This window comes from Leptodactylus fuscus, chromosome 10 (genome assembly GCF_031893055.1).
Source record: "Leptodactylus fuscus isolate aLepFus1 chromosome 10, aLepFus1.hap2, whole genome shotgun sequence".
Classification (NCBI taxonomy): domain Eukaryota; kingdom Metazoa; phylum Chordata; class Amphibia; order Anura; family Leptodactylidae; genus Leptodactylus; species Leptodactylus fuscus.
In genome coordinates, this window is record NC_134274.1 from 5,291,649 (window position 1) to 5,319,639 (window position 27,991).

At 42.0% G+C, this 27,991-nt stretch overlaps 1 protein-coding gene across 3 annotated transcripts in view; it reads right to left on the reverse strand.

The window, feature by feature from the left end:
• The window catches only part of FAM131B (family with sequence similarity 131 member B), a 59,114-nt gene that overhangs the window by 15,385 nt on the left and 15,738 nt on the right, over nucleotides 1–27,991 (reverse strand). For 2 of the 3 annotated variants that reach the window (XM_075288002.1, XM_075288003.1), the window contains exon 2: nucleotides 18,268–18,374. In XM_075288002.1, the coding sequence (XP_075144103.1) occupies nucleotides 18,268–18,374 (107 nt within the window). Of the gene's footprint in view, nucleotides 1–18,267; nucleotides 18,378–27,991 lie in introns of those variants that run through there. The other variant, XM_075288004.1, reaches the window with a different exon arrangement.

Sequence of the window (27,991 nt, forward strand, 5' to 3'; positions counted from 1 at the left end):
CCCTCGCGGGCAGGGCCCTCTACCCTACTGTGCCAGTCAGTCATTGTAGTATTATATCTACCTGTATATTCTGTGTACTGTATGTAACCCCTCAAATGTAAAGCACCATGGAATTAATATAATAATGTATAATAATAATAATAATAATAATAATAATAATAATAATAATAATCTGTATCCTTATTGCCCTGAATATGAGAGAAAGTTTGAGAGACCCCAAACTTCTACCTACTCAGATAGAAAGCCTGTGAGTCCTGCTCCCCCCACCACTCATATAGAGCCTGTGAGTCCTGCTCCCCCCCACTCATATAGAGCCTGTGAGTCCTGCTCCCCCCACCACTCATATAGAAAGCCTGTGAGTCCTGCTCCCCCCACCACTCATATAGAGCCTGTGAGTCCTGCTCCCCCCACCACTCATATAGAAAGCCTGTGAGTCCTGCTCCCCCCACCACTCATATAGAGCCTGTGAGTCCTGCTCCCCCCACTCATATAGAAAGCCTGTGAATCCTGCTCCCCCCACCACTCATATAGAAAGCCTGTGAGTCCTGCTCCCCCCACCACTCATATAGAGCCTGTGAGTCCTGCTCCCCCCAACCCATATAAAGCCTGTGAGTCCTGCTCCCCCCCCCCACCACTCATATAGAAAGCCTGTGAGTCCTGCTCCCCCCACCACTCATATAGAGCCTGTGAGTCCTGCTCCCCCCAACTCATATAAAGCCTGTGAGTCCTGCTCCCCCCACCACTCATATAGAAAGCCTGTGAGTACTGCTCCCCCCACCACTCATATATAGAGCCTGTGAGTACTGCTCCCCCCACCACTCATATAGAAAGCCTGTGAGTCCTGCTCCCCCCACCACTCATATAGAAAGCCTGTGAGTCCTGCTCCCCCCACCACTCATATAGAAAGCCTGTGAGTCCTGCTCCCCCCACCACTCATATAGAAAGCCTGTGAGTCCTGCTCCCCCCACCACTCATAGAGAAAGCCTGTGAGTCCTGCTCCCCCCCACTCATATAGAAAGCCTGTGAGTCCTGCTCCCCCCACCACTCATATAGAAAGCCTGTGAGTCCTGCTTCCCCCACCACTCATATAGAAAGCCTGTGAGTCCTGCTCCCCCCACCACTCATATAGAGCCTGTGAGTCCTGCTCCCCCCACCACTCATATAGAAAGCCTGTGAGTCCTGCTCCCCCCACCACTCATATAGAAAGCCTGTGAGTCCTGCTCCCCCCTACTCATATAGAAAGCCTGTGAGTCCTGCTCCCCCCACCACTCATATAGAAAGCCTGTGAGTCCTGCTCCCCCCACCACTCATATAGAAAGCCTGTGAGTCCTGCTCCCCCCACCACTCATATAGAAAGCCTGTGAGTCCTGCTCCCCCCACCACTCATATAGAAAGCCTGTGAGTCCTGCTCCCCCCACCACTCATATAGAAAGCCTGTGAGTCCTGCTCCCCCCACCACTCATATAGAAAGCCTGTGAGTCCTGCTCCCTCCTACTCATATAGAAAGCCTGTGAGTCCTGCTCCCCCCCCCACTCATATAGAAAGCCTGTGAGTCCTGCTCCCCCCACCACTCATATAGAAAGCCTGTGAGTCCTGCTCCCTCCTACTCATATAGAAAGCCTGTGAGTCCTGCTCCCCCCCCCACTCATATAGAAAGCCTGTGAGTCCTGCCCCCCCACCACTCATATAGAAAGCCTGTGAGTCCTGCTCCCCCCACCACTCATATAGAAAGCCTGTGAGTCCTGCTCCCTCCTACTCATATAGAAAGCCTGTGAGTCCTGCTCCCCCCCCCACTCATATAGAAAGCCTGTGAGTCCTGCCCCCCCACCACTCATATAGAAAGCCTGTGAGTCCTGCCCCCCCACCACTCATATAGAAAGCCTGTGAGTCCTGCTCCCACCACTCATATAGAAAGCCTGTGAGTACTGCTCCCCCCACCACTCATATAGAAAGCCTGTGAGTCCTGCTCCCCCCACCACTCATATAGAAAGTCTGTGAGTCCTGCTCCCCCCACCACTCATATAGAAAGCCTGTGAGTCCTGCTCCCCCCACCACTCATATAGAAAGCCTGTGAGTCCTGCTCCCCCCACCACTCATATAGAAAGCCTGTGAGTCCTGCTCCCCCCACCACTCATATAGAAAGCCTGTGAGTCCTGCCCCCCCACCACTCATATAGAAAGCCTGTGAGTCCTGCTCCCCCCACCACTCATATAGAAAGCCTGTGAGTCCTGCTCCCCCCTACTCATATAGAAAGCCTGTGAGTCCTGCTCCGCCCACCACTCATATAGAGCCTGTGAGTCCTGCTCCCCCCACCACTCATATAGAAAGCCTGTGAGTCCTGCTCCCCCCTACTCATATAGAAAGCCTGTGAGTCCTGCTCCGCCCACCACTCATATAGAGCCTGTGAGTCCTGCTCCGCCCACCACTCATATAGAGCCTGTGAGTCCTGCTCCCCCCCCCCACTCATATAGAAAGCCTGTAAGTCCTGCTCCCCCCACCACTCATATAGAAAGCCTGTAAGTCCTGCTCCCCCCACCACTCATATAGAAAGCCTGTGAGTCCTGCTCCCCCCCCCACTCATATAGAGCCTGTGAGTCCTGCTCCCCCCCCCCACTCATATAGAAAGCCTGTGAGTCCTGCTCCGCCCACCACTCATATAGAGCCTGTGAGTCCTGCTCCCCCCCCCACTCATATAGAAAGCCTGTAAGTCCTGCTCCCCCCACCACTCATATAGAAAGCCTGTAAGTCCTGCTCCCCCCACCACTCATATAGAAAGCCTGTAAGTCCTGCTCCCCCCCCCACCACCACCAATGTCCTGTTCCTGCTGCATTTACAACCCTTTAATGAAGTATAGGTTGCTTTACATTGCAATTGCCACTCAGCTTTACAAGAATCCTGACAGATCTCCCTAGTTATACAATGACACCACTGACTCCTATCATATTTGCCATTCAGGCATCGGGAAAAGCTGTGTGTCATCTTCTGTACTAATAATAGGATTTATAAGAAGTGACATAGAGGACAACTGAAGGACTTGAGGAAGACTTGGCTGAGAGGTGAGGCCGCCGTCACGGTGGAAGCGTTTTTTATAGATATAATCCCGTACGTTGCGCGTCCTCACAATGCCCTGGAATGGCTCCTGCTGCAGATACCTGACTATAATTGGAGGGTTACTGCAGTAAAAAAATAGTAAAAAAAACACATTTACAAGCAGATCTGGAATTTACTGTATCCTGCTGCAACCACAGCAAAGAAGGCAGAGACCTGACGCTTAAAGGGGCGGTCTGCCATACAAACCCCTTTATAGAACACCCTATTAGGAGATTCCTAGAAGTGGAGAGATAGCATAGTGATTATAGGGGAGGACAGCCAGAGTCTTCCTGGAACGGCTGATACCAGAGAACAATAGACTGCGCTCACCTGCACATGGAACGAATGGGAGATTGTAGGGTTGGTTCCTTTAAGGCCTGATAATTGAATCCTATGGGCTCTCGCTCTATAATACATCAATGCCACGGCCCGAGAGGCAGTAAAATGTATAGGAAGGTATAGGATTATTTATAAGGTATCACAATATAGATAGGGCTGTGCATAAATTATGTACTAACGGTATCTAGCCTGCCGCTATAGAGCTGGGGGAGGGGCGACCAGAGGAGCTTAGCCTCTGCTATCAGTGTATAGTAACCACCAAGTATATAGAGTATATAGGCATCATCCTCTGGTTCTCAGAGTCTAAGGCTACCCTGCGGTGTTCACTAGAGCCCGCTGCAAGGCAGAATGGACCTGACTGTTTGCAACCCCGGAATAAGGTGTCAGGAAACAGCTGCACTTGCAGGCTAAGTTCTAGACAAGAAACCGATTATGGGAGAGTGATATAGAAGCAAGGGGTCAAAACCATGGAAAGTACAAAAACAGCCAAAATGAAAGCAGGGAAACATCAGAAGTCCAGGTTGTGGTTTAATCCAGGAGGTCACAGATAAAACCAAATCAGCAAGAGAGAATAACTGGGAGAGGAGAAAAAGCCAAAATCAGTAACCAGGGAAAGGTACTGGGAGAAAGTTCAGAGAATACATAGCCTGAAACATAATGTACTCACAGGCACCGGAGCAAGGACAGTGTCAGGATACAATACCCCGCCTCAGCCCTGGATTGGATCCAGAAGTGCTGCCCTCATTGGCTTTGCATCTCAGACCCCGCCAAAGTTTGGCTGGTATTAATAGCAACCTTAAAGTAACAACTATGTAGCGAATTCTGCCCGGTATCAGCAGTGCAGTACAGAAGTGCCAAATAACAACAGAGAGGCCACATAGTAGTACCATACAGTGACTAAATAATGATCAAATACACTAATTGGTGGTGGAAGCAGCAGAAGGTCTAGTTATTTTGTAATCCAGCCATGGACAGGATCCTCAGGTCTCCCCTCACCTTGTCCGGTTTTGGTGTATAAAGTGGAGCCCAGTTCAGAATCTCACCACCCATAGGGGGCCCACCTGAGCTGGCAATCCTATTGGTGTGGACAGGTTGCTGGTGCCCTGCACTTAATATTAAGGACTCAGTTCTATCCATCAGGACAAATAATAACCACCCCCCGTTATTTACTGCAGGGACTACTACGCCTATGTGTCATATATTGACCGGCAATGGTAATTACATGCTGTACATCACCTATAGCCTCGGATCATTCCCAGAATTTATGACGCCCCCGTCCTGCCAATAAAATGTTCAACCAAAGGATTTAGATGCAATTAGATAAATGAGATCCCGGTAAATGGATCTGACAGTAGTTGTGTTGTTAGATGTCCTGGCGAGGTGAGGAGGTGCTCCGTGTCCTATCAGTATACAGAACCCAAATAATTTGGTGAGATCTCTAAGACATAACTCATGCCATCATCCAACAGGGGGCGCTAGAGGCCGAGCTTTATATTTTTGCATATATTTTCTGGGAAGAGCACTGCTTGATCCATAAATCTCCTCTATAGTCAGACCGACTGTTGTGGAATCCCAAACGGATCCTGGATCCATCACTATAGGCAATAGAGCTCCAGTCTGTACAATCTAGATTTGTCATTGATGACACCACTGAAAATGAAGGTGATACTTAATTTCTTTCTTCTACGTACCAAGAACTGGTGCGAGCAAAGACAGGGGGTGTAATAAAGGTGCCCCTGGTGTCTGGAGGGTGGACAAGTAAACTGTGGAAGATGCTCGCGGTTCTGGGTGGACCAAACCATTCTCTCTACTGGTGATCTGTCCGGGCCGTCCTGTTCATGTATGCCCCACTATAGGGCATAATACTGTATACAGGGGCCACTATAGGGCATAATACTGTATACAGGGGCCACTATGGGGCATAATACTGTGTGCAGGGGCCACTATGGGGGATAATACTGTGTGCAGGGGCCACTATGGGGCATAATACTGTGTGCAGGGGCCACTATGGGACATAATACTGTGTGCAGGGGCCACTATGGGGGATAATACTGTGTGCAGGGGCCACTATAGGGCATAATACTGTATACAGGGGCCACTATGGGACATAATACTGTGTGCAGGGGCCACTATGGGGGATAATACTGTGTGCAGGGGCCACTATAGGGCATAATACTGTGTACAGGGGCCACTATGGGGCATAATACTGTGTGCAGGGGCCACTATGGGGGATAATACTGTGTGCAGGGGCCACTATAGGGCATAATACTGTATACAGGGGCCACTATAGGGCATAATACTGTGTGCAGGGGCCACTATGGGGGATAATACTGTGTGCAGGGGTCACTATGGGACATAATACTGTGTACAGGGGCCACTATGGGACATAATACTGTGTGCAGGGACCACTATGGGGGATAATACTGTGTGCAGGGGCCACTATGGGACATAATACTGTGTGCAGTGGCCACTATTGGGGATAATACTGTGTGCAGAGGCCACTATGGAATATAATACTGTGTACAGGGGCCACTATGGGGGATAATACTGTATGTAGGGGGCCACTATAGGGCATAATACTGTGTGCAGGAGCCACTATGGGGGATAATACTGTGTGCAGTGGCCACTATTGGGGATAATACTGTGTGCAGGGGCCACTATGGGACATAATACTGTGTGCAGGGGCCACTATGGGACATAATACTGTGTGCAGGGGCCACCATAGGGTATAATACTGTGTGCAGGGGCCACCATAGAGTTTAATACTGTATACAGGAGCCACTATAGGGTATAATACTGTGCACAGGGGCCACTATGGGACATAATACTGTGCACAGGGGCCACTATGGGACATAATACTGTGCACAGGGGCCACTATGGGACATAATACTGTGCACAGGGGCCACTATGGGACATAATACTGTGTGCAGGGACCACTATGGGGGATAATAGTGCCTGCAGGAACACGGGGGAAAAGGGTCGGTTGGACGGTCGGGGTTGGAGGGAAACCCCATGTCAAAGGTTGGCCACAGGGCCCCACCATTTCTAGTTACGCCACTGCACGCCGAATTCTGCAGAAACATCTCTATCTGGATAGGTTACGTTTTTTCCAATCTTGTAATAAAGTACAAGTACTGATTTTCTACCAGCTGGGTGTCATACGGGGCGAGGCGGGCGGCCGCCCTAGCTGTGGTGTAAGTTTCTTAGCAGATAAGACAATGGTTATATTTTGCTACAATTATATTGATACATTTGTATCTAAATATCTCCTTATGTAAATACAGAATTGCGATGTTCTGGGTTTTCGGACCCCGGTTTTATCGTGGTGGCCATCATGGCCGACCCTGGAATAAAGAAGATGGAATCATCAATGCCATAAGGAAAGGCGGCCGTGCCCTCAGCTCTTCCTCCAGATTGCCAGCGCTCATCCTCCTCGCCCGGCTCCTGACTAACACACTGCAGTCTGCTCTGTAGTCACCATGACAGCTCTGAGTTATGGGCTGAGGCAGAGACTACTCCGGCTGTTCTAGTACAGCCAGGCCCATGTACCGGGAAAACAAAGAGGGGGGCTGAATGCTGCCGCCTCAGGGGGTCTCCGCTCCTGCAGGGAGAGAAATGTGACAACAATTTATACAGCGCTGGAAATTATCCCTTCATTTCCCCTTTGTGCACACGATACACAGCAATCTGAGAACGCCACGCCGCTTCTCGCGGAAAACATAACCCGCTGTCGTGGGGTTAATGAGACAAAAACTAATGCAGCGGGTAGAAGCCTAATATAATAGCCGGGGCAGAGAGCAGAGATACAATGTAACAAGCTGTAACCTGACAGGATCGCCTGCAATGTTGTCAGATCATGAAATTACAAGACGTAATAGAAAAACCCTGGAAAATAGAAGACGCTGGCTCGTCCTCCGGTTATATCACTTATTGCTCTAGAGAGTGGCTACAAAGAGCATCTCGACCTCTGGAGGACCCGACATGTCCATGTATTTTATAGACAACCACAAAGACCATCTCAGGCTCTGGAGGACCCAGCATGTCCATGCATTACATAGACAACTACAAGGAGCGTCTCAGGCTCTGGAGGACCCAGCATGTCCATGCATTACATAGACAACTACAAGGAGCATCTCAGGCTCTGGAGGACCCGACATGTCCATGCATTATATAAACAACCACAAAGAGCGTCTTGGGCTCTGGAGGACCCGACGTAATCAGTGGCATAACTACCACAGTAGCAGTGGTAGCAGCTGCCACAGGGCCCAACACCTGAGGGGGCCCGGGCTCCCTAACTAGTTAATATGCCGAAAAAATGAACAACATGTATTATATAGACAACCACAAAGACCATCTCAGGCTCTGGAGGACCCGGCACGTCCATGCATTATAACCACATAGAGCGTCTCGGGCTCTGGAGGACCTGGCACGTCCATATGTTACATACACAACCACAAAGACCAAATCTGGCTCTGGAGGACCCGGCACGTCCATGCATTATAACCACATAGAGCGTCTCGGGCTCTGGAGGACCTGGCACGTCCATATGTTACATACACAACCACAAAGACCAAATCTGGCTCTGGAGGACCCGACATGTCCATGCATTACATAGACAACTACAAGGAGCGTCTCAGGCTCTGGAGGACCCGGCACGTCCATTCATTATAACCACAAAGATAGTTCCTGGCTCCAGAGGACCCGTTTGTCCATATGTTACATACACAACCGCAAAGACCAAATCTGGCTCTGGAGGACCTGGCATGTCCATGAATTATATAGACAACTACAAGGAGCATCTTGGGCTCTGGAGGACCCAGCATGTCTGTCCATTACATACACAACTACCAAGAGTGTCTCTATCTGGAGGAACCCGGCATATTAGCATTTGTGGTCCACACCAATACAATGTTTATTGTTGAGGCTTCTACTGGTTTTGGATGGTAAATAGCCAACAATATCATACGACTTCCCATATCCAAAGCCCCGTGCAGTATATCAGCACCAGAGCCAATATAATACTGCCATATGGTGCTTACATTAAAGTGCTACACAGTATCCAAAATAACAGGTGGTAAGTTTGTAAGAAGATACCAGGAACAATATTCAGAGCAGGCATGTATGGTGAGAGGTGCCGGCGGGGGAGGCTCCGGTGCCCGGGCTATGATCTGGCTATAGTTGGGGTAGGGCTATAGGACATAGAGGTAGCAGTCACACCTTGGACTTGAGGGGGCTTATGCTAGGTATTAGAAGGAAATATCCCTTTAAGTGACACTTCGGGCCCAGATAATAATCCCGACCAGCATTTATGGATATCTGGAGACTCCAAACACATAAAATCTGACAACAAATGAAGAAAATCACAGCAACAAAACAAGAAGAACAAAGTCACTATCACATTGCCAGGAGCAATAAAAACACAAGATCAATAGCAAAGTTCTCATCATTCTCAGCATCTTCGATTCTGGCAAGAACCAGAGAAGACGTCAACACAAATAATAGTGAAATTCGCCTCCACCCGTTGATAATAAGATAATGTGGACATGTCTGGCTTTATCTCTCAGCTCCTTTATAAAGCAGATCAAACTCTATAATAGGATCAAATTCTGTAGAACTGACTAGAATGTTTCCATGTGCGGTGCATAGAGTATGTGGCGGTACTGTGTACAGTACAATGTGGCGGTAGTATTGTTGTAGTCATTAGGAGGGGAGGGGGAGACGCGACAATTCTCAGCACCATCTGATCTCAAGGATGTCACCTCCAGGTCACAGGCAGGCGACTCAGGCAACATGTACAGGGCTTTGGAGCAGAACCGTGTACATTTATAACATTGCTGTCTATCCTTTATAACCAATGCAGAAATCGCCTAAAGCGTGACAAGTTCCCCTTTACTTTTGGCAGGAGCAACGGCAAGGAGTGGCCCAATCCTAGGTGGGGAAGTGACATGCCCATTCTGTAGTATTAGCGAATATCTGTACTATCTGTACTTATATTATTTACGAGGAGAGAGAAGGAGACAGCACTATCTGTGCCTATATTAATTACAAGGAAAAAGAGGGAGACAGTACTATCTATTCATATATTATTTAGAAGGAGAAATGGGGGAGACAGCACTATCTGTACCTTTATTATTTACAAGGAGAGAAAAGGAGACAGTACTATCTGTACCTATATTATTTACAAGGAGAGAGAGGAAGACAGTACTATCTGTACCTATATTATTTACAAGGAGAGAGAGGAAGACAGTACTATCTGTAGCTATATTACTTACAAGGAGAAAGAGGGAGACAGCACTATCTGTACCTATATTATTTACTAGGAGAGAGAGGGAGACAGCACTATCTGTACCTATATTACTTACAAGCAGAAAGAGGGAGACAGCACTAGCTGTACCTATATAATTTACAAGGAGAAATCTGGGAGACAGTACTATCTGTACCTATATTATTTACAAGGAGAAAAGGAGGAGACAGTACTATCTGTACCTATATTATTTACAAGGAAAAAGAGGAAGACAGTACTATCTATTCATATATTATTTAGAAGGAGAAATGGGGACACAGTACTATCTGTACCTTTATTATTTACAAGGAGAAATGGTTGAGACAGTACTATCTGTACCTTTATTATTTACAAGGAGAGCAAAGGAGACAGCACTATCTGTACCTATATAGTTTACAAGGAGAGAGAAGAAGACAGCACTATCTGTAGCTACATTATTTACAAGGAGAGAGAATGAGACAGGACTATCTGTACCTATATTATTTACAAGGGGAGAGAAAGAGACATGACTATAGGTACCTATATTATTTACAAGGAGAGAGAGGAAGACAGTACTATCTGTACCTAGAATATATACTAGCAGAGAGAGGGAGACAGCAATATCTGTACCTATATTATTTACAAGGAGAGAGAGAAAGACAGTACTATCTGTACCTATATTATTTACTAAGAGAGAGAGGAAGACAGTACTATCTGTACCTATACTATTTACAAGGAGAGAGAGGAAGACAGTACTATCTGTACCTATATTATTTACTAGGAGAGAGAGGGAGACAGCACTATCTGTACCTATATTATTTACTAGGAAAGAGAGGAAGACAGTACTATCTGTACCTATATTATTTACTAGGAGAGAGAGGAAGACAGTACTATCTGTACCTATATTATTTACTAGGAGAGAGAGGGAGACAGTACTATCTGTACCTATATTATTTACTAGGAGAGAGAGGGAGACAGTACTATCTGTACCTATATTATTTACAAAGATAAAGAGGGAGACAGCACTATCTGTACCTATATTATTTACAAGGCGAGAAAAGGAGCCAGCACTATCTGTACCTATATTATTTACAAGAAGAAAGAGGGAGACAGACCTATCTGTACCTATATTATTTACAAGGAGACAGAGGAGGACAGTATGATCTGTACCTATATTATTTACTAGGAGAGAGAGGGAGACAGTACTATCTGTACCTATATTATTTACAAGGCGAGAAAAGGAGCCAGCACTATCTGTTCCTATATTATTTACAAGAAGAAAGAGGGAGACAGCACTATCTGTACCTATATTATTTACAAGGAGACAGAGGAGGACAGTATGATCTGTACCTATATTATTTACTAGGAGAGAGAGGGAGACAGTACTATCTATTCATATATTATTTACAAGTAGAAATGGGGGAGACAGTACTATCTGTACTGATATAATTTACATGGAGATAAAGAGAGACAACACTATCTGTACCATCTGTATCTTTATTACAGGGATAGACAAGTAGCCAGTGCTATCTGTAACCATATTATTTACAAGGAGAGAGCGTGAGACAGTATTATCAGTACCTATACTATTTACAAGGGAAGAGAGGAAGGCAGTACTATCTGTTCCTATATTATTTACAAAGAGAGACAGAGAGGCAGTACTAGCTGAATCTGTAAAGAGTTGGGCACTGAATGCTAGCATTATATGGTACACATACAGCAATGCTATGCTGGCACTGGCTAGTAGTTAGACATCGTTGGCTCTGAATGGTTGTCCTGTTTTGGTACAGTATGAAAGTATTATCTGACATGAGTGGCAATATTAAGGTATAAACAGGGAGGGCAATATACCTGTACAGCCCCCACTCCTAATATGGGGAGGGGGGACTTTATTATGTATGTGATCTCAGCCAGAGACACAAAGCAAAGCCTTAAATACTACACTATAGACTCACACACATAGTACACAGATATATAATATATACTGTATTTATATAGGGGTCACACACCCACAGGCCAAAACTAACATATAAATTGAATACTCTTGAATTGTATAGATTGGTTTTCACATAGTGCACCCCCACATATGACAACACCCAGAAAATTACAACACTGCTCCGATCACAATGACACAGCCAAAGAGTGACACATGGAAAATGTGCCGCCATCCTCTCCCCTCCAAGCTGGCTCCCTTTAATGTCTGTTATCTGCTGTTCTGCATGACCGGCTCCACGTTCCCTTGTCCCTTTCCAGAAGATGAGTGTTAAATGATGTAAAGGACATAGATATCCGGCTAATTACCGAGCCCCATCGTGTCGCCAACCAGACTTCAATCCCAGTATAGTGAAATGTTACATCTGAGGGATGCGAAGATCATTGTCCACATAATATATGATGGAAGCTCTTAAAGGGGAACCAGTACAGCTTATAAAACCTTTATAGTATCAGGGACCAGGCTGGTATAACCTGGGTATATACTGTATATGATTATATCTGTACATATATAATTACAGTATAACCTGGGTATCTTCTGGTGTATAATATATTGTGCTAGCAGAACCTGAGAATAACATTGTAACTCTCAAATGAAACGTTTTATAATCAGAGAACATTCTGACAAAGTAATCAATTTAACACATAAATTCAAGGTCAACATAAACTACTACCAGAAAGGAAAACAAAAGATGAAAGAGCTGCCTGGGAACAGAACCTGAGATGGAGGGACTGGAGACTATCACTGAGCCCAGAAGTAGGAGCATCTTTATAGGTTTCCTTAAAAGTTAACAAAAATCAAAACAAATCTTTCAGACACAGCATAAAATTTCACTTACAGCTCTATGCCCTGGAATAGATCAAGATGTAGGAACATACCTACAATGTACTATAATACCGCCCCTTATATATGGGAATGTAACCAATATAATACTACTCCTATCTACAAGAATATAACTGCTATAATACTACTCCTATGTACAAGATTATATAAATACTATAATACTACTCCTATGTACAAGAATATAACTACTATAATACTACTCCTATGTACAAGAATATAACTACTATAATACTACCTCCTATGTACAAGAATATAACTACTATAATACTACTCCTATGTACAAGAATATAACTACTATAATACTACTCCTATGTACAAGAATATATCTACTATAATACTACTCCTATGTACAAGAATATAACTATTATAATACTACCTCCTATGTACAAGAATATAACTACTATAATACTACTCCTATGTACAAGAATATAACTACTATAATACTACTCCTATGTACAAGAATATAACTACTATAATACTACCTCGTATGTACAAGAATATAACTACTATAATACTGCTCCTATGTACAAGAATATAACTACTATAATACTACCGCCTATATACAAGAATATAACTACTATAATACTACTCCTATGTACAAGAATATAACTACTATAATACTACCTCGTATGTACAAGAATATAACTACTATAATACTGCTCCTATGTACAAGAATATAACTACTATAATACTACCGCCTATATACAAGAATATAACTACTATAATACTACTCCTATGTACAAGAATATAACTACTATAATACTACTCCTATGTACAAGAATATAACTACTATAATACTGCTCCTATGTACAAGAATATAACTACTATAATACAACTCCTATGTACAAGAATATAACTACTATAATACTACTCCTATGTAGAAGAATATAACTACTATAATACTGCTCCTATGTACAAGAATATAACTACTATAATACTGCTCCTATGTACAAGAATGTAACTACTATAATACTGCTCCTATGTACAAGAATATAACTACTATAATACTGCCTCTATGTACAAGAATATAACTACTATAATACTGCTCCTATGTACAAGAATATAACTACTATAATACTGCTCCTATGTACAAGAATATAACTACTATAATACTGCTCCTATGTACAAGAATATAACTACTATAATACTGCTCCTATGTACAAGAATATAACTACTATAATACTGCTCCTATGTACAAGAATATAACTACTATAATACTACTCCTATGTACAAGAATATAACTACTATAATACTACCTCGTATGTACAAGAATATAACTACTATAATACTGCCTCCTATGTAGAAGAATATAACTACTATAATACTACTCCTATGTACAAGAATATAACTACTATAATACTACCTCCTATGTACAAGAATATAACTACTATAATACTACCTCCTATGTACAAGGATATAACTACTATAATACTACTCCTATGTACAAGAATATAACTACTATAATACTACTCCTGTGTACAAGAATATAACTACTATAATACTACCTCCTATGTACAAGGATATAACTACTATAATACTACCTCCTATGTACAAGAATATAACTACTATAATACTACTCCTATGTAGAAGAATATAACTACTATAATACTACTCCTATGTACAAGAATATAACTACTATAATACTACCTCCTATGTACAAGGATATAACTACTATAATACTACTCCTATGTACAAGAATATAACTACTATAATACTACTCCTATGTACAAGAATATATCTACTATAATACTACTCCTATGTACAAGAATATAACTATTATAATACTACCTCCTATGTACAAGAATATAACTACTATAATACTACTCCTATGTACAAGAATATAACTACTATAATACTGCTCCTATGTACAAGAATATAACTACTATAATACTACCTCCTATGTACAAGAATATAACTACTATAATACTACTCCTATGTAGAAGAATATAACTACTATAATACTTCTCATATGTACAAGAATATAACTACTATAATACTGCTCCTATGTACAAGAATATAACTACTATAATACTACCTCCTATGTACAAGAATATAACTACTATAATACTACCTCCTATGTACAAGAATATAACTACTATAATACTACCCCCTATGTACAAGAATATAACTACTATAATACTACTCCTATGTAGAAGAATATAACTACTATAATACTTCTCATATGTACAAGAATATAACTACTATAATACTACCTCCTATGTAGAAGAATATAACTACTATAATACTGCTCCTATGTACAAGAATATAACTACTATAATACTGCTCCTATGTACAAGAATATAACTACTATAATACTGCTCCTATGTACAAGAATATAACTACTATAATACTGCTCCTATGTACAAGAATATAACTACTATAATACTACCTCCTATGTACAAGAATATAACTACTATAATACTGCCTCCTATGTACAAGAATATAACTACTATAATACTGCTCCTATGTACAAGAATATAACTACTATAATACTGCTCCTATGTACAAGAATATAACTACTATAATACTACTCCTATGTACAAGAATATAACTACTATAATACTACCTCCTATGTACAAGAATATAACTACTATAATACTGCTCCTATGTACAAGAATATAACTACTATAATACTGCTCCTATGTACAAGAATATAACTACTATAATACTACTCCTATGTACAAGAATATAACTACTATAATACTACTCCTATGTACAAGAATATAACTACTATAATACTACCTCCTATGTACAAGAATATAACTTCTATAATACTACTCCTATGTACAAGAATATAGCTACTATAATACTGCTCCTATGCACAAGAATATAACTACTATAATACTGCTCCTATGCACAAGAATATAACTACTATAATACTACTCCTATGCACAAGAATATAACTACTATAATACTGCTCCTATGTACAAGAATATAACTACTATAATACTACTCCTATGTACAAGAATATAACTACTATAATACTGCTCCTATGTACAAGAATATAACTACTATAATACTACTCCTATGTACAGGAATATAACTACTATAATACTACTCTTATGTACAAGAATATAACTACTATAATACTACTCCTATGTACAAGAATATAACTACTATAATACTGCTCCTATGTACAAGAATATAACTACTATAATACTACTCCTATGTACAGGAATATAACTACTATAATACTACTCTTATGTACAAGAATATAACTACTATAATACTACTCCTATGTACAAGAATATAACTACTATAATACTACTCCTATGTACAAGAATATAACTACTATAATACTACTCCTACGTACAAGAATATAACTACAATACTACTCCTATGTACAAGAATATAACTACTATAATACTGCTCCTATGTACAAGAATATAACTACTATAATACTACTCCTATGTACAAGAATATAACTACTATAATACTACTCCTATGTACAAGAATATAACTACTATAATACTACTCCTATGTACAAGAATATAACTACTATAATACTACTCCTATGTACAAGAATATAACTACTATAATACTACTCCTATGTACAAGAATATAACTACTATAATACTACTCCTATGTACAAGAATATAACTACTATAATACTGCCTCCTATGTACAAGAATATAACTACTATAATACTACTCCTATGTACAAGAATATAACTACTATAATACTACTCCTATGTACAAGAATATAACTACTATAATACTACTCCTGTGTACAAGAATATAACTACTATAATACTACTCCTGTGTACAAGAATATAACTACTATAATACTACTCCTATGTACAAGAATATAACTACTATAATACTACTCCTATGTACAAGAATATAACTACTATAATACTACTCCTGTGTACAAGAATATAACTACTATAATACTACTCCTATGTACAAGAATATAACTACTATAATACTACCTCCTATGTACAAGAATATAACTACTATAATACTACTCCTGTGTACAAGAATATAACTACTATAATACTACTCCTATGTACAAGAATATAGTAGTATTGTACACTGATGTATGAGGCTGAATCTATGTCAGAGCATCCGCCCTCATTTTGTTTCTAGGATTGTACACCTGGCCGGGATCCATTGTGTTTCACTTGTCAGCAATTTTTTCCTGCATTATTTTTCTATAGAGAGTTACAGAAGAGACTCGAATAATGAAGAAGACAACGAACGGCTGTAGATATGGGTCAGATAGATAGATAGATAGATCCTACTAATATTATACATGTGAAAGTTTGTGTGTTTGGATGTTTGTTCTTCAATCACGCAAAAACGGCTGAATGGATTTGAATGAAACTTGGCACATAGTTTGTAAGCTGGATTAACACATTTGCTACAGTGCTGCGGAATATTTTGGCGCTATATAAATAAAATGTAGTATTATTATTATTTGCTATTTTTTATCCTGGTAAATGACATGGCTTCACGACTGATATGAATTTATGTTCACATACTATATTACACTGCTCTTGGCACTGCTCTGTGTAAACACTCAGCTAACCCTCAGTCCATTGTGTACAAGCATCTGCATATTATCTGATCTGTTCCAGGCAGTGCTGACACACTGGAGGGGAGAACACCTTTAATCCATATTGGCAGTTTGCTACTTTTAAACGTGTTGGGAAAAACAAAATCTAATTTGTTGTAAAATTCTAAAACAACGAGAGCTATGAAGGAGCCAGAAGTCACAGAGTTCTCCTCAAGCGGATCTGACGGGGATCATCGGTGCCAACAACACACTCATTATTTGGTGTCCCAGCCAATTGCTGAGATGCCGGAACAATCATGGGCACAGAGCAAGGAACAAGTTCAGTGGCAGGCCAGCTTGAGAGCTGCCGAAACGCTGGAGCTTGTTGACCAACAAAACACAGACGAAGTCGCGGGCAGAGGCTAGTAACTGCTATAAAACGGCTTTCTCTCTCCTATCTATCTATTTATCTATCTATCTATCTATCTATCTATCTATCTATCTATCTATCTATCATCTATCTATCTATCTATCTATCTCCTATCTATCTATCTCCTATCTATCTATCTATCTATCTATCTATCTATCATCTATCTATCTATCTATCTATCTATCTATCTATCTATCTATCTCCTATCTATCTATCTATCTATCTATCTATCTATCTATCTCCTATCTATCTATCTCCTATCTATCTATCTATCTATCTATCTATCTATCTATCTCCTATCTATCTCCTATCTATCTATCTATCTATCTATCTATCTATCTATCTATCTATCTCCTATCTATCTATCTCCTATCTATCAATCTATCTCCTATCTCCTATCTATCTATCTATCTATCTATCTATCTATCTATCTATCTATCTCCTATCTATCTATCTATCTATCTATCTATCTATCTATCTATCTGACCCATATCTACAGCCGTTCGTTGTCTTCTTCATTATTCGAGTCTCTTCTGTAACTCTCTATAGAAAAATAATGCAGGAAAAATTTGCTGACAAGTGAAACACAATGGATCCCGGCCAGGTGTACAATCCTAGAAACAAAATGAGGGCGGATGCTCTGACATAGATTCAGCCTCATACATCAGTGAGGAGGAGGCGCAGGCTACACCAGGAATCATTGCCAAAAATAAATGGTAAAGCTCTAGTACAATGAGGCGTATGGAGGGCAATGTCATTAACTCCTTCAGTGCCAGGGCCATGGATGGAGGGGTGTCATGGACAGAGCGGTACCTCATTAGATGGTCTGTGAGTGCTGCTTCCGTGGACTGAGCTGTTTTCCATTGTTCCTTGGTCGGCATCTTTTAACCCTTTCCAGTCCAATGCTGCCCCTTCACTGCCTGTGGGAAAGACAAAAAGTTTAGTCTGGGGGAGTAATGTCATATCTAATACAGATACTTGTACCAAATGATGTCCAATGTTACCATCTGATATCTATCTATCTATCTATCTATCTATCTATCTATCTATCTATCTCCTATCTATCTATCTCCTATTTATCTATCTATCTATCTATCTATCTATCTATCTATCTATCTATCCATCTATCTATCTCCTATCTATCTATCTATCTATCTATCTATCTATCTATCTATCTCTTCTCTATCTATCTATCTATCTATCTATCTATCTATCTATCTATCTATCTATCTCCTATCTATCTATCTATCTATCTATCTATCTATCTATCTCCTATCTATCTATCTATCTATCTATCTATCTATCTCCTATCTATTAGAGATGAGCGAACAGTGTTCTATCGAACACATGTTCGATCGGATATCAGGGTGTTCGCCATGTTCGAATCGAATCGAACACCACGTGGTAAAGTGCGCCAAAATTCGATTCCCCTCCCACCTTCCCTGGCGCCTTTTTTGCACCAATAACAGCGCAGGGGAGGTGGGACAGGAACTACGACACCGGGGGCATTGAAAAAAATTGGAAAAAGTCATTGGCTGCCGAAAACAGGTGACCTCCATTTTAGACGAATAGTGGATTTCAAATCCAGGTCATATGAGAATGTGAACTTTGAGACTATGAGACAGGGATAGCTGTACAGGCAGGGATAGCTAGGGATAACCTTTATTTAGGGGGGAATGTTATTAAAAATAACTTTTTGGGGCTCTATCGGGTGTGTAATTGTGATTTTTGTGAGATAAACTTTTTCCCATAGGGATGCATTGGCCAGCGCTGATTGGCCGAATTCCGTACTCTGGCCAATCAGTGCTGGCCAATGCATTCTATTAGCTTGATGAAGCAGAGTGTGCACAAGGGTTCAAGCGCACCCTCGGCTCTGATGTAGCAGAGCCGAGGCTGCACAAGGGTTCAAGCGCACCCTCGGCTCTGATGTAGGAGAGCCGAGGGTGCACTTGAACCCTTGTGCACCCTCAGCTCTGCTACATCAGAGCCGAGGGTGCGCTTGAACCCTTGTACACACTCTGCTTCATCAAGCTAATAGAATGCATTGGCCAGCGCTGATTGGCCAGAGTACGGAATTCGACCAATCAGCGCTGGCTCTGCTGGAGGAGGCGGAGTCTAAGATCGCTCCACACCAGTCTCCATTCAGGTCCGACCTTAGACTCCGCCTCCTCCGGCAGAGCCAGCGCTGATTGGCCGAAGGCTGGCCAATGCATTCCTATGCGAATGCAGAGACTTAGCAGTGCTGAGTCAGTTTTGCTCAACTACACATCTGATGCACACTCGGCACTGCTACATCAGATGTAGCAATCTGATGTAGCAGAGCCGAGGGTGCACTAGAACCCCTGTGCAAACTCAGTTCACGCTAATAGAATGCATTGGCCAGCGCTGATTGGCCAATGCATTCTATTAGCCCGATGAAGTAGAGCTGAATGTGTGTGCTAAGCACACACATTCAGCACTGCTTCATCACGCCAATACAATGCATTAGCCAGTGCTGATTGGCCAGAGTACGGAATTCGGCCAATCAGCGCTGGCTCTGCTGGAGGAGGCGGAGTCTAAGGTCGGACCTGAATGGAGACTGGTGTGGAGCGATCTTAGACTCCGCCTCCTCCAGCAGAGCCAGCGCTGATTGGTCGAGTTCCGTACTCTGGCCAATCAGCGCTGGCCAATGCATTCTATTAGCCCGATGAAGTAGAGCTGAATGTGTGTGCTTAGCACACACATTCAGCTCTACTTCATCAGGCTAATAGAATACATTGGCCAATCAGCGCTGGCCAATGCATTCTATTAGCTTGATGAAGCAGAGTGTGCACAAGGGTTCAAGCGCACCCTCGGCTCTGATGTAGCAGAGCTGAGGGTGCACAAGGGTTCAAGTGCACCCTCGGCTCTCCTACATCAGAGCCGAGGGTGCGCTTGAACCCTTGTGCAGCCTCGGCTCTGCTACATCAGAGCCGAGGGTGCGCTTGAACCCTTGTGCACACTCTGCTTCATCAAGCTAATAGAATGCATTGGCCAGCACTGATTGGCCAGAGTACGGAATTCGGCCAATCAGCGCTGGCCAATGCATTCTATTAGCGTGAACTGAGTTTGCACAGGGGTTCTAGTGCACCCTCGGCTCTGCTACATCAGATTGCTACATCTGATGTAGCAGTGCCGAGTGTGCATCAGATGTGTAGTTGAGCAAAACTGACTCAGCACTGCTAAGTCTCTGCATTCGCATAGGAATGCATTGGCCAGCCTTCGGCCAATCAGCGCTGGCTCTGCCGGAGGAGGCGGAGTCTAAGGTCGGACCTGAATGGAGACTGGTGTGGAGCGATCTTAGACTCCGCCTCCTCCAGCAGAGCCAGCGCTGATTGGTCGAGTTCCGTATTCTGGCCAATCAGCACTGGCCAATGCATTTCTATGGGGAAAAGTTAGCTTGCGAAAATCGCAAACTGACAGGGATTTCCATGAAATAAAGTGACTTTTATGCCCCCAGACATGCTTCCCCTGCTGTCCCAGTGTCATTCCAGGGTGTTGGTATCATTTCCTGGGGTGTCATAGTGGACTTGGTGACCCTCCAGACACGAATTTGGGTTTCCCCCTTAACGAGTTTATGTTCCCCATAGACTATAATGGGGTTCGAAACCCATTCGAACACTCGAACAGTGAGCGGCTGTTCGAATCGAATTTCGAACCTCGAACATTTTAGTGTTCGCTCATCTCTACTATCTATCTATCTATCTATCTATCTATCTATCTATCTATCTATCTATCTTCTATCTATCTCCTATCTATCTATCTATCTATCTATCTATCTATCTATCTTCTATCTATCTATCTATCTATCTATCTATCTATCTCCTATCTATCTATCTATCTATCTATCTATCTATCTATCGCCTATCTGTCTATCTCCTATCTATCTATCTATCTATCTATCTATCTATCTATCTATCTCCTATCTATCTATCTATCTATCTATCTATCTATCTATCTATCTCCTATCTATCTCTCTATCTATCTATCTATCTATCGCCTATCTGTCTATCTCCTATCTATCTATCTATCTATCTATCTATCTATCTATCTCCTATCTATCTATCTACCTCCTATCTATCTATCTATCTATCTATCTATCTATCTCCTATCTATCTATCTATCTATCTATCTATCTATCTATCTATCGCCTATCTGTCTATCTCCTATCTATCTATCTATCTATCTATCTATCTATCTATTTATCTATCTCCTATCTATCTATCTATCTATCTATCTATCTATCTCCTATCTATCTATCTATCTATCTATTTATCTATCTCCTATCTATCTATCTATCTATCTATCTATCTCCTATCTATCTATCTATCTATCTATCTATCTATCTATCTCCTATCTATCTATCTATCTATCTATCTATCTATCTCCTATCTATCTATCTATCTATCTATCTATCTATCTATCTATCTCCTATGTATCTATATATCTATCTCCTATCTATCTATCTATCTATCTATCTATCTATCTATCTCCTATCTATCTATCTATCTATCTCCTATCTATCTATCTATTTATCTATCTCCTATCTATCTATCTATCTATCTATCTATCTATCTCCTATGTATCTATATATCTATCTCCTATCTATCTATCTATCTATCTATCTATCTATCTATCTATCTCCTATCTATCTATCTATCTATCTATCTATCTATCTATCTCCTATCTATCTATCTATCTATCTATCTATCTCCTATCTATCTATCTATCTATCTATCTATCTATCTATCTATCTCCTATGTATCTATATATCTATCTCCTATCTATCTATCTATCTATCTATCTATCTATCTATCTATCTCCTATCTATCTATCTATCTATCTATCTATCTATCTATCTATCTCCTATCTATCTATCTATCTATCTATCTATCTATCTATCTCCTATCTATCTATCTCCTATCTATCTATCTTTCTATCTGTCTCATGCCAGGCAGAACACGAGAGTCTTGTTATCTGCGGATCCTGTACACGATCGCCATTGGCGCCTGATTTGTAGGCTTTCATGTTATTTTCCATAGAACATTGTGCAGTGTTTTGTCCGGATACTTCCAGCTGCTGTAGAACACGGTTATCAGCGACATATTACTGCCCGGCACGCACACGCATGACAGAATGTACAGGATTATTAATTGCCTGTCTACACATGGAATAATTAGCGGATGGGGAGGGGGGGGGGGGAGGGGGTCCTGGGGCTGTCACTGTATCTATGCCTGGCAGCCGGTACCCTGGCACAAACACAAGCTGTATCCTATGCTGGGTATATATGAGCAGACCCTAGAAATCCTCCTACAATTCTATGCCCTGATCCACCTTCTATCTGACAGTGACCCTGACTCTGTTCATCCTGAGCTTGCAGGTTCATAAACTGATTGATAAAACCAAAACAAAGGCGGCCGTATAGTAGGATGAGAGTTGGTCGGGATCTAAGATACAATGTAGAGTTTGGGAAAGCGGAGTAGTCCTTCTATGAGGCGCAGTCATCAGGTGATAGCGCTACAATGTATCTATAGAACATTCTGTAACTAATCCTGCTCAAGGTTGTCACTCAGACAGGAAGCAAAAAGGAGTATGACACATAGAGGCACAAGGGGCGGCGGTGACACGTACAGACATGGGCGTCTCCAGTGCCAGAATTAATGTCTGATACTATGGCAAGTTATTCACCATTATGGTCAGAACCTCTGCTATCATCTAAGCGAGCAAGAATATTATCAGCGCCACCATATCACCATCATCACCTTCATCATCATCATCGAGTTATGACCATATTATTAGAGATGAGCGAACAGCGTTCGATCGAATATCACGCTGCTCGAGATATTCGATTCCAATCGAATACCACGCGGCAAACGCAGTAAAATTTCGTATCCCCTCCCACCTTCCCTGGCGCTTTTTTTTTTACACCAATAACTGCGCAGGGGATGTGGGACAGGAAGTAGGAAAACGGAGGCATCGAAAAAAAATCGGAAAAAGTAATTGGCTGGCTAAATCAGGTGACCTCCAATTTATATGAGTGGTGGATTTCAGATTCGGTTCATATGAGACTGTGAAATATGTGACTGTGAGACAGGGACAGATGTACAGGGGGGTTAGCTAGGGATCACCTTTATTTAGGGGGGGATGTCACTCACCCAGCTCTTTGGGGCTCTATATACCTTCCTTGCCAACCTGTGATACATGCAAGAGTACGGTCAATGCATTCCTATGGGAAAAAGTCAGCTCCTGCATACCGCAAGCTGCCAGCGATCCCGACTAGCATATGGTGCGCTGCCACGATGTGTTTGCATTGAACTTACTCTTGCATTTAGCTCAAGCTGGCAAGGTCTCATCACTTTCAAACTTCACCTGCAAGCACATCTCATGGCAGCCCATTATATGCTAGTCGGGATCCCCGTCAGCTTGCGTTATGCAGGAGCTGCCTTTTTCTCATAAGAATGCACTGACCAGTGTTGATTGGCCGAATGCCATACAGCATACAGCATTGGCCAATCAACGCTGGTTCTGACGGAGGCTCGTCTGTGAGGAGGTGGAGTCTAAGATCAGTCCACAGCAGTCTCCATTGTGGTCCAATCTCAGGTGTAGCCTAGTTGAGCGCACAGCTCTACTACATCTCAGGTATAGCAGAGTTGAGCGCACAGCTCTACTACATCTCAGGTATAGCAGAGTTGAGCGCACAGCTCTACTACATCTCAGGTGTAGCAGAGCTGTGCGCTCAACTCTGCAACATCTGAGATGTAGTAAAACTGTGCACTCAACTCTGCTATACCTGAGCTGTAGTAAAGCTGTGCGCTCAACTCTGCTATACCTGAGATGTAGCAGAGTTGAGCGCACAGCTCTACTACATCTGAGATGTAGTAGAGCTGTGCGCTGAACTCGGCTATACCTGAGATGTAGTAGAGCTGTGCGCTGAACTCGGCTATACCTGAGATGTAATAGAGCTGTGCGCTGAACTCGGCTATACCTGAGATGTAGTAGAGCTGTGCGCTGAACTCGGCTATACCTGAGATGTAGTAGAGCTGTGCACTGAAGTCGGCTACACCTGAGATCGGACCACAATGGAGACTGCTGTGGACCGATCTTAGACTCCGCCTCCTCTGGCAGAACCAGCATTGATTGGTCCAAATGCTGTACACTGTATGGCATTCAGCCAATCAACGCTGGTCAATGCATTATTATGGGGAAAAGTCAGCTCCCCCATTATTAATGGCGTATTACAGTGTGTGTTTTGCCCCCAGACATGCTTCCCCTGCTGTCCCAGTTGCATTGCAGAGGTGTTGCATCATTTCCTGGGGTGTCATAGTGGACTTGGTGACTCTCCTGAGTAGAAGTGTGGCTTCCTCTGAAACGAAGCATTTTCTCCCATAGACTATAATTGGGTTGGATATTCATTCGAATAGTCGAATATTGAGGGGCTATTTGAAACGAATAACGAATATCGAATATTTCATTGTTTGCTCATCTCTACATATTATGTATCACCATCCTCACCTTCATCATCACCATCATGGAGTTACCACCATCACAGCCATCAACTCTACTAACAATATCACTATTAGCAAACACGATCAGCGTCACCTTATTATGTATTATGTATCACTGTCATCACCTTCATCGTTGAATTACCACCATCATAGCCATTAACTCTACAGACATCACCAGCACTAACTGTACTGACGTCAACGCTATCATCATCTAAGGTACCATCATGTTATGTGTCATCGTCATCACTTTCATCATCAACTGACATCAATACAAACATCACCATCACCATCACCATCATCATCATCGTGATAAAACGTCCCAGATTTCATTGATGATGACGCGTCAGATGTTTCGCTGTCTTTCCTTCTTTTCTCCTCTCACATCTTGTGATAAATTGTTACCTTGTAGAATAACGCAGGAATCCCTAAAAGCAGCGCAGTATTCCAGCACGTAACGTGGACAGAATCATTCGCAACTCTGTAACATGTGCAGCCCAGACCATGGCCGGGGGATTCCGGGGGTTCTCCAGTTATTCCTTCGTCCATGTTCAGCCGCAGACTCCGCACCTCTTACCCCCTGGTGACTAATAATAGTAGGACTCATCCCATTCATCCTAGGTTTGGGGAGCACCTTTGGGTCTGAAGTTAATTTGCAATGAAATATTTAGTAACAGCATCCTAAAATTATCAGTAACCTTGTCACCCCTGTGATTTCTTGGCTCAGTTGGCTCATCTGCTCATTGGGGTGTCATTTCGAGGGCACATCTGTACTCATTTGCCCTTTTCTACGAGTGTACCCTGTGTATGGCCCTGTATAATGACCCCAGTCTGGAGACACAATGTCTTTAATCTCATACAATATGCCCCTTTAATGGTCCATACAAAGAGTGCATTGTAATACTGGCCTCTGGCCACTATGTGTCACTGTTGCACCACAACATCTAAACACTGATTTACAAGGGGGGGGGGGATGTTTTGCTATTAATAATAAATGATGATCTCTCATTGACTTCGCTGCCCCCATCAGTGACCCCTACTATGGCCCCATCTCTAAGAGTCTCTGCTTATCATTAAAGAGGAGACATCCTCATGGTGACCCCAAGATGCCCTGATCAGACCACAAGCCATATCCCCATAGATGACAGCCTGCAGAGCATCGCTCCACAATGTCACACATTGCGTACACTATGACGACAGCCGACCTGGGAATAGGTAACACACAATGAATCCCAAGTAGATGCCGGGCGAGAGTTCATTACAAGTCTGTGCACACTCTGCTGATGTATGTCTGCTCCTACATTGCATCACTGGGATCCGATCCTGATCACGCACAAAACACCACCACAAAAAAAAAACCTGAAATCAACAATTACATACAAATCCGCCCAGACACGGGCGAGCACAACTTAATAACATCCCAATGATTCACAGCAGGGTGAAAAGCTGCAAGGCACAAGGCGCAGAACAATGCTGAGGAAAGCAGATGAGCTGCCTGCAGTGTGTCAATAGCAAGCATGCAATGTGATGATCTGGCATGTGCGCGGCCCCCCAGGACGGGCTGGGGCTGTCACCTTGCTAAGTACAAGTCTATCACAATGCAGTGTGTAGGATGAATATCACTGCATCTGTCTGCGCAGCCCGCTGAGGACTTGTAATAGATCACTAGTGTCAGTGGCAAGGATATCCCTTTAAATTCTGGTCCTTAAAGGGGTTGTCCCATGATTAAAAGATAAACATTTTTGCAAATAAAAAGAGTTTTAAAGATTTTCTCTCATCTTAGTGGTGACATCTTTTGTATTCATCAGTTGCCAATGGATATGACCATGAATGTGAAGACGTGATTTGGGACTTGTCAGAAACCCGGCCAGGATATCCTTATTGTGAACAGGTTGAGGGGCCCTACATTTCTGAGAAGATAACCTGACCACAATAAGGACATCATGGCTGGTTATCAGGAGGACACTACATGTATGAGAAGATAACCTGACCACAATTATCACGTACAGTGTATATTATTACACTGCATAGGACTGATTATACAATGTATAGGGTCAGTTATAGTCCAGTATTATATTATTACACTGCACAGGATCAGTTATAGTCCAGTATTATATTATTACACTGTATAAGATCAGTTATAGTCCAGTATTATATTATTACACTGTATAGGGTCAGTTATAGTCCAGTATTATATTATTACACTGTATAAGATCAGTTATAGTCCAGTATTATATTATTACACTGCACAGGATCAGTTATAGTCCAGTATTATATTATTACACTGCATAGGATCAGTTATAGTCCAGAATTATATTATTACACTATATAAGATCAGTTATAGTCCAGTATTATATTATTACACTGCACAGGATCAATTATAGTCCAGTATTATATTATTACACTGTATAAGATCAGTTATAGTCCAGTATTATATTATTACACTGCATAGGGTCAGTTATAGTCCAGTATTATATTATTACACTGTATAGGGTCAGATGTAGTCCAGTATTATATTATTACACTGCATAGGGTCAGTTATAGTCCAGTATTATATTATTACATGGCATAGGGTCAGTTATAGTCCAGCATTATATTATTACACTGTATAGGATCAGTTATAGCCCAGTATTATATTATTACACTGTATAGGGTCAGTTATAGTCCAGTATTATATTATTACACTGCACAGAATCAGTTATAGTCCAGTATTATATTATTACACTGCACAGGATCAGTTATAGTCCAGTATTATATTATTACACTGTATAGGATCAGTTATAGTCCAGTATTATATTATTACACTGCATAGGGTCAGTTATAGTCCAGTATTATATTATTACACTGTATAGGATCAGTGATAGTCCAATATTATATTATTACACTGCATAGGATCAGTTATAGTCCTGTATTATATTATTATTCTGTATAGGGTCAGTTATAGTCCAGTATTATATTATTACACTGCACAGGATCAGTTATAGTCCAGTATTATATTATTACACTGTATAGGGCCA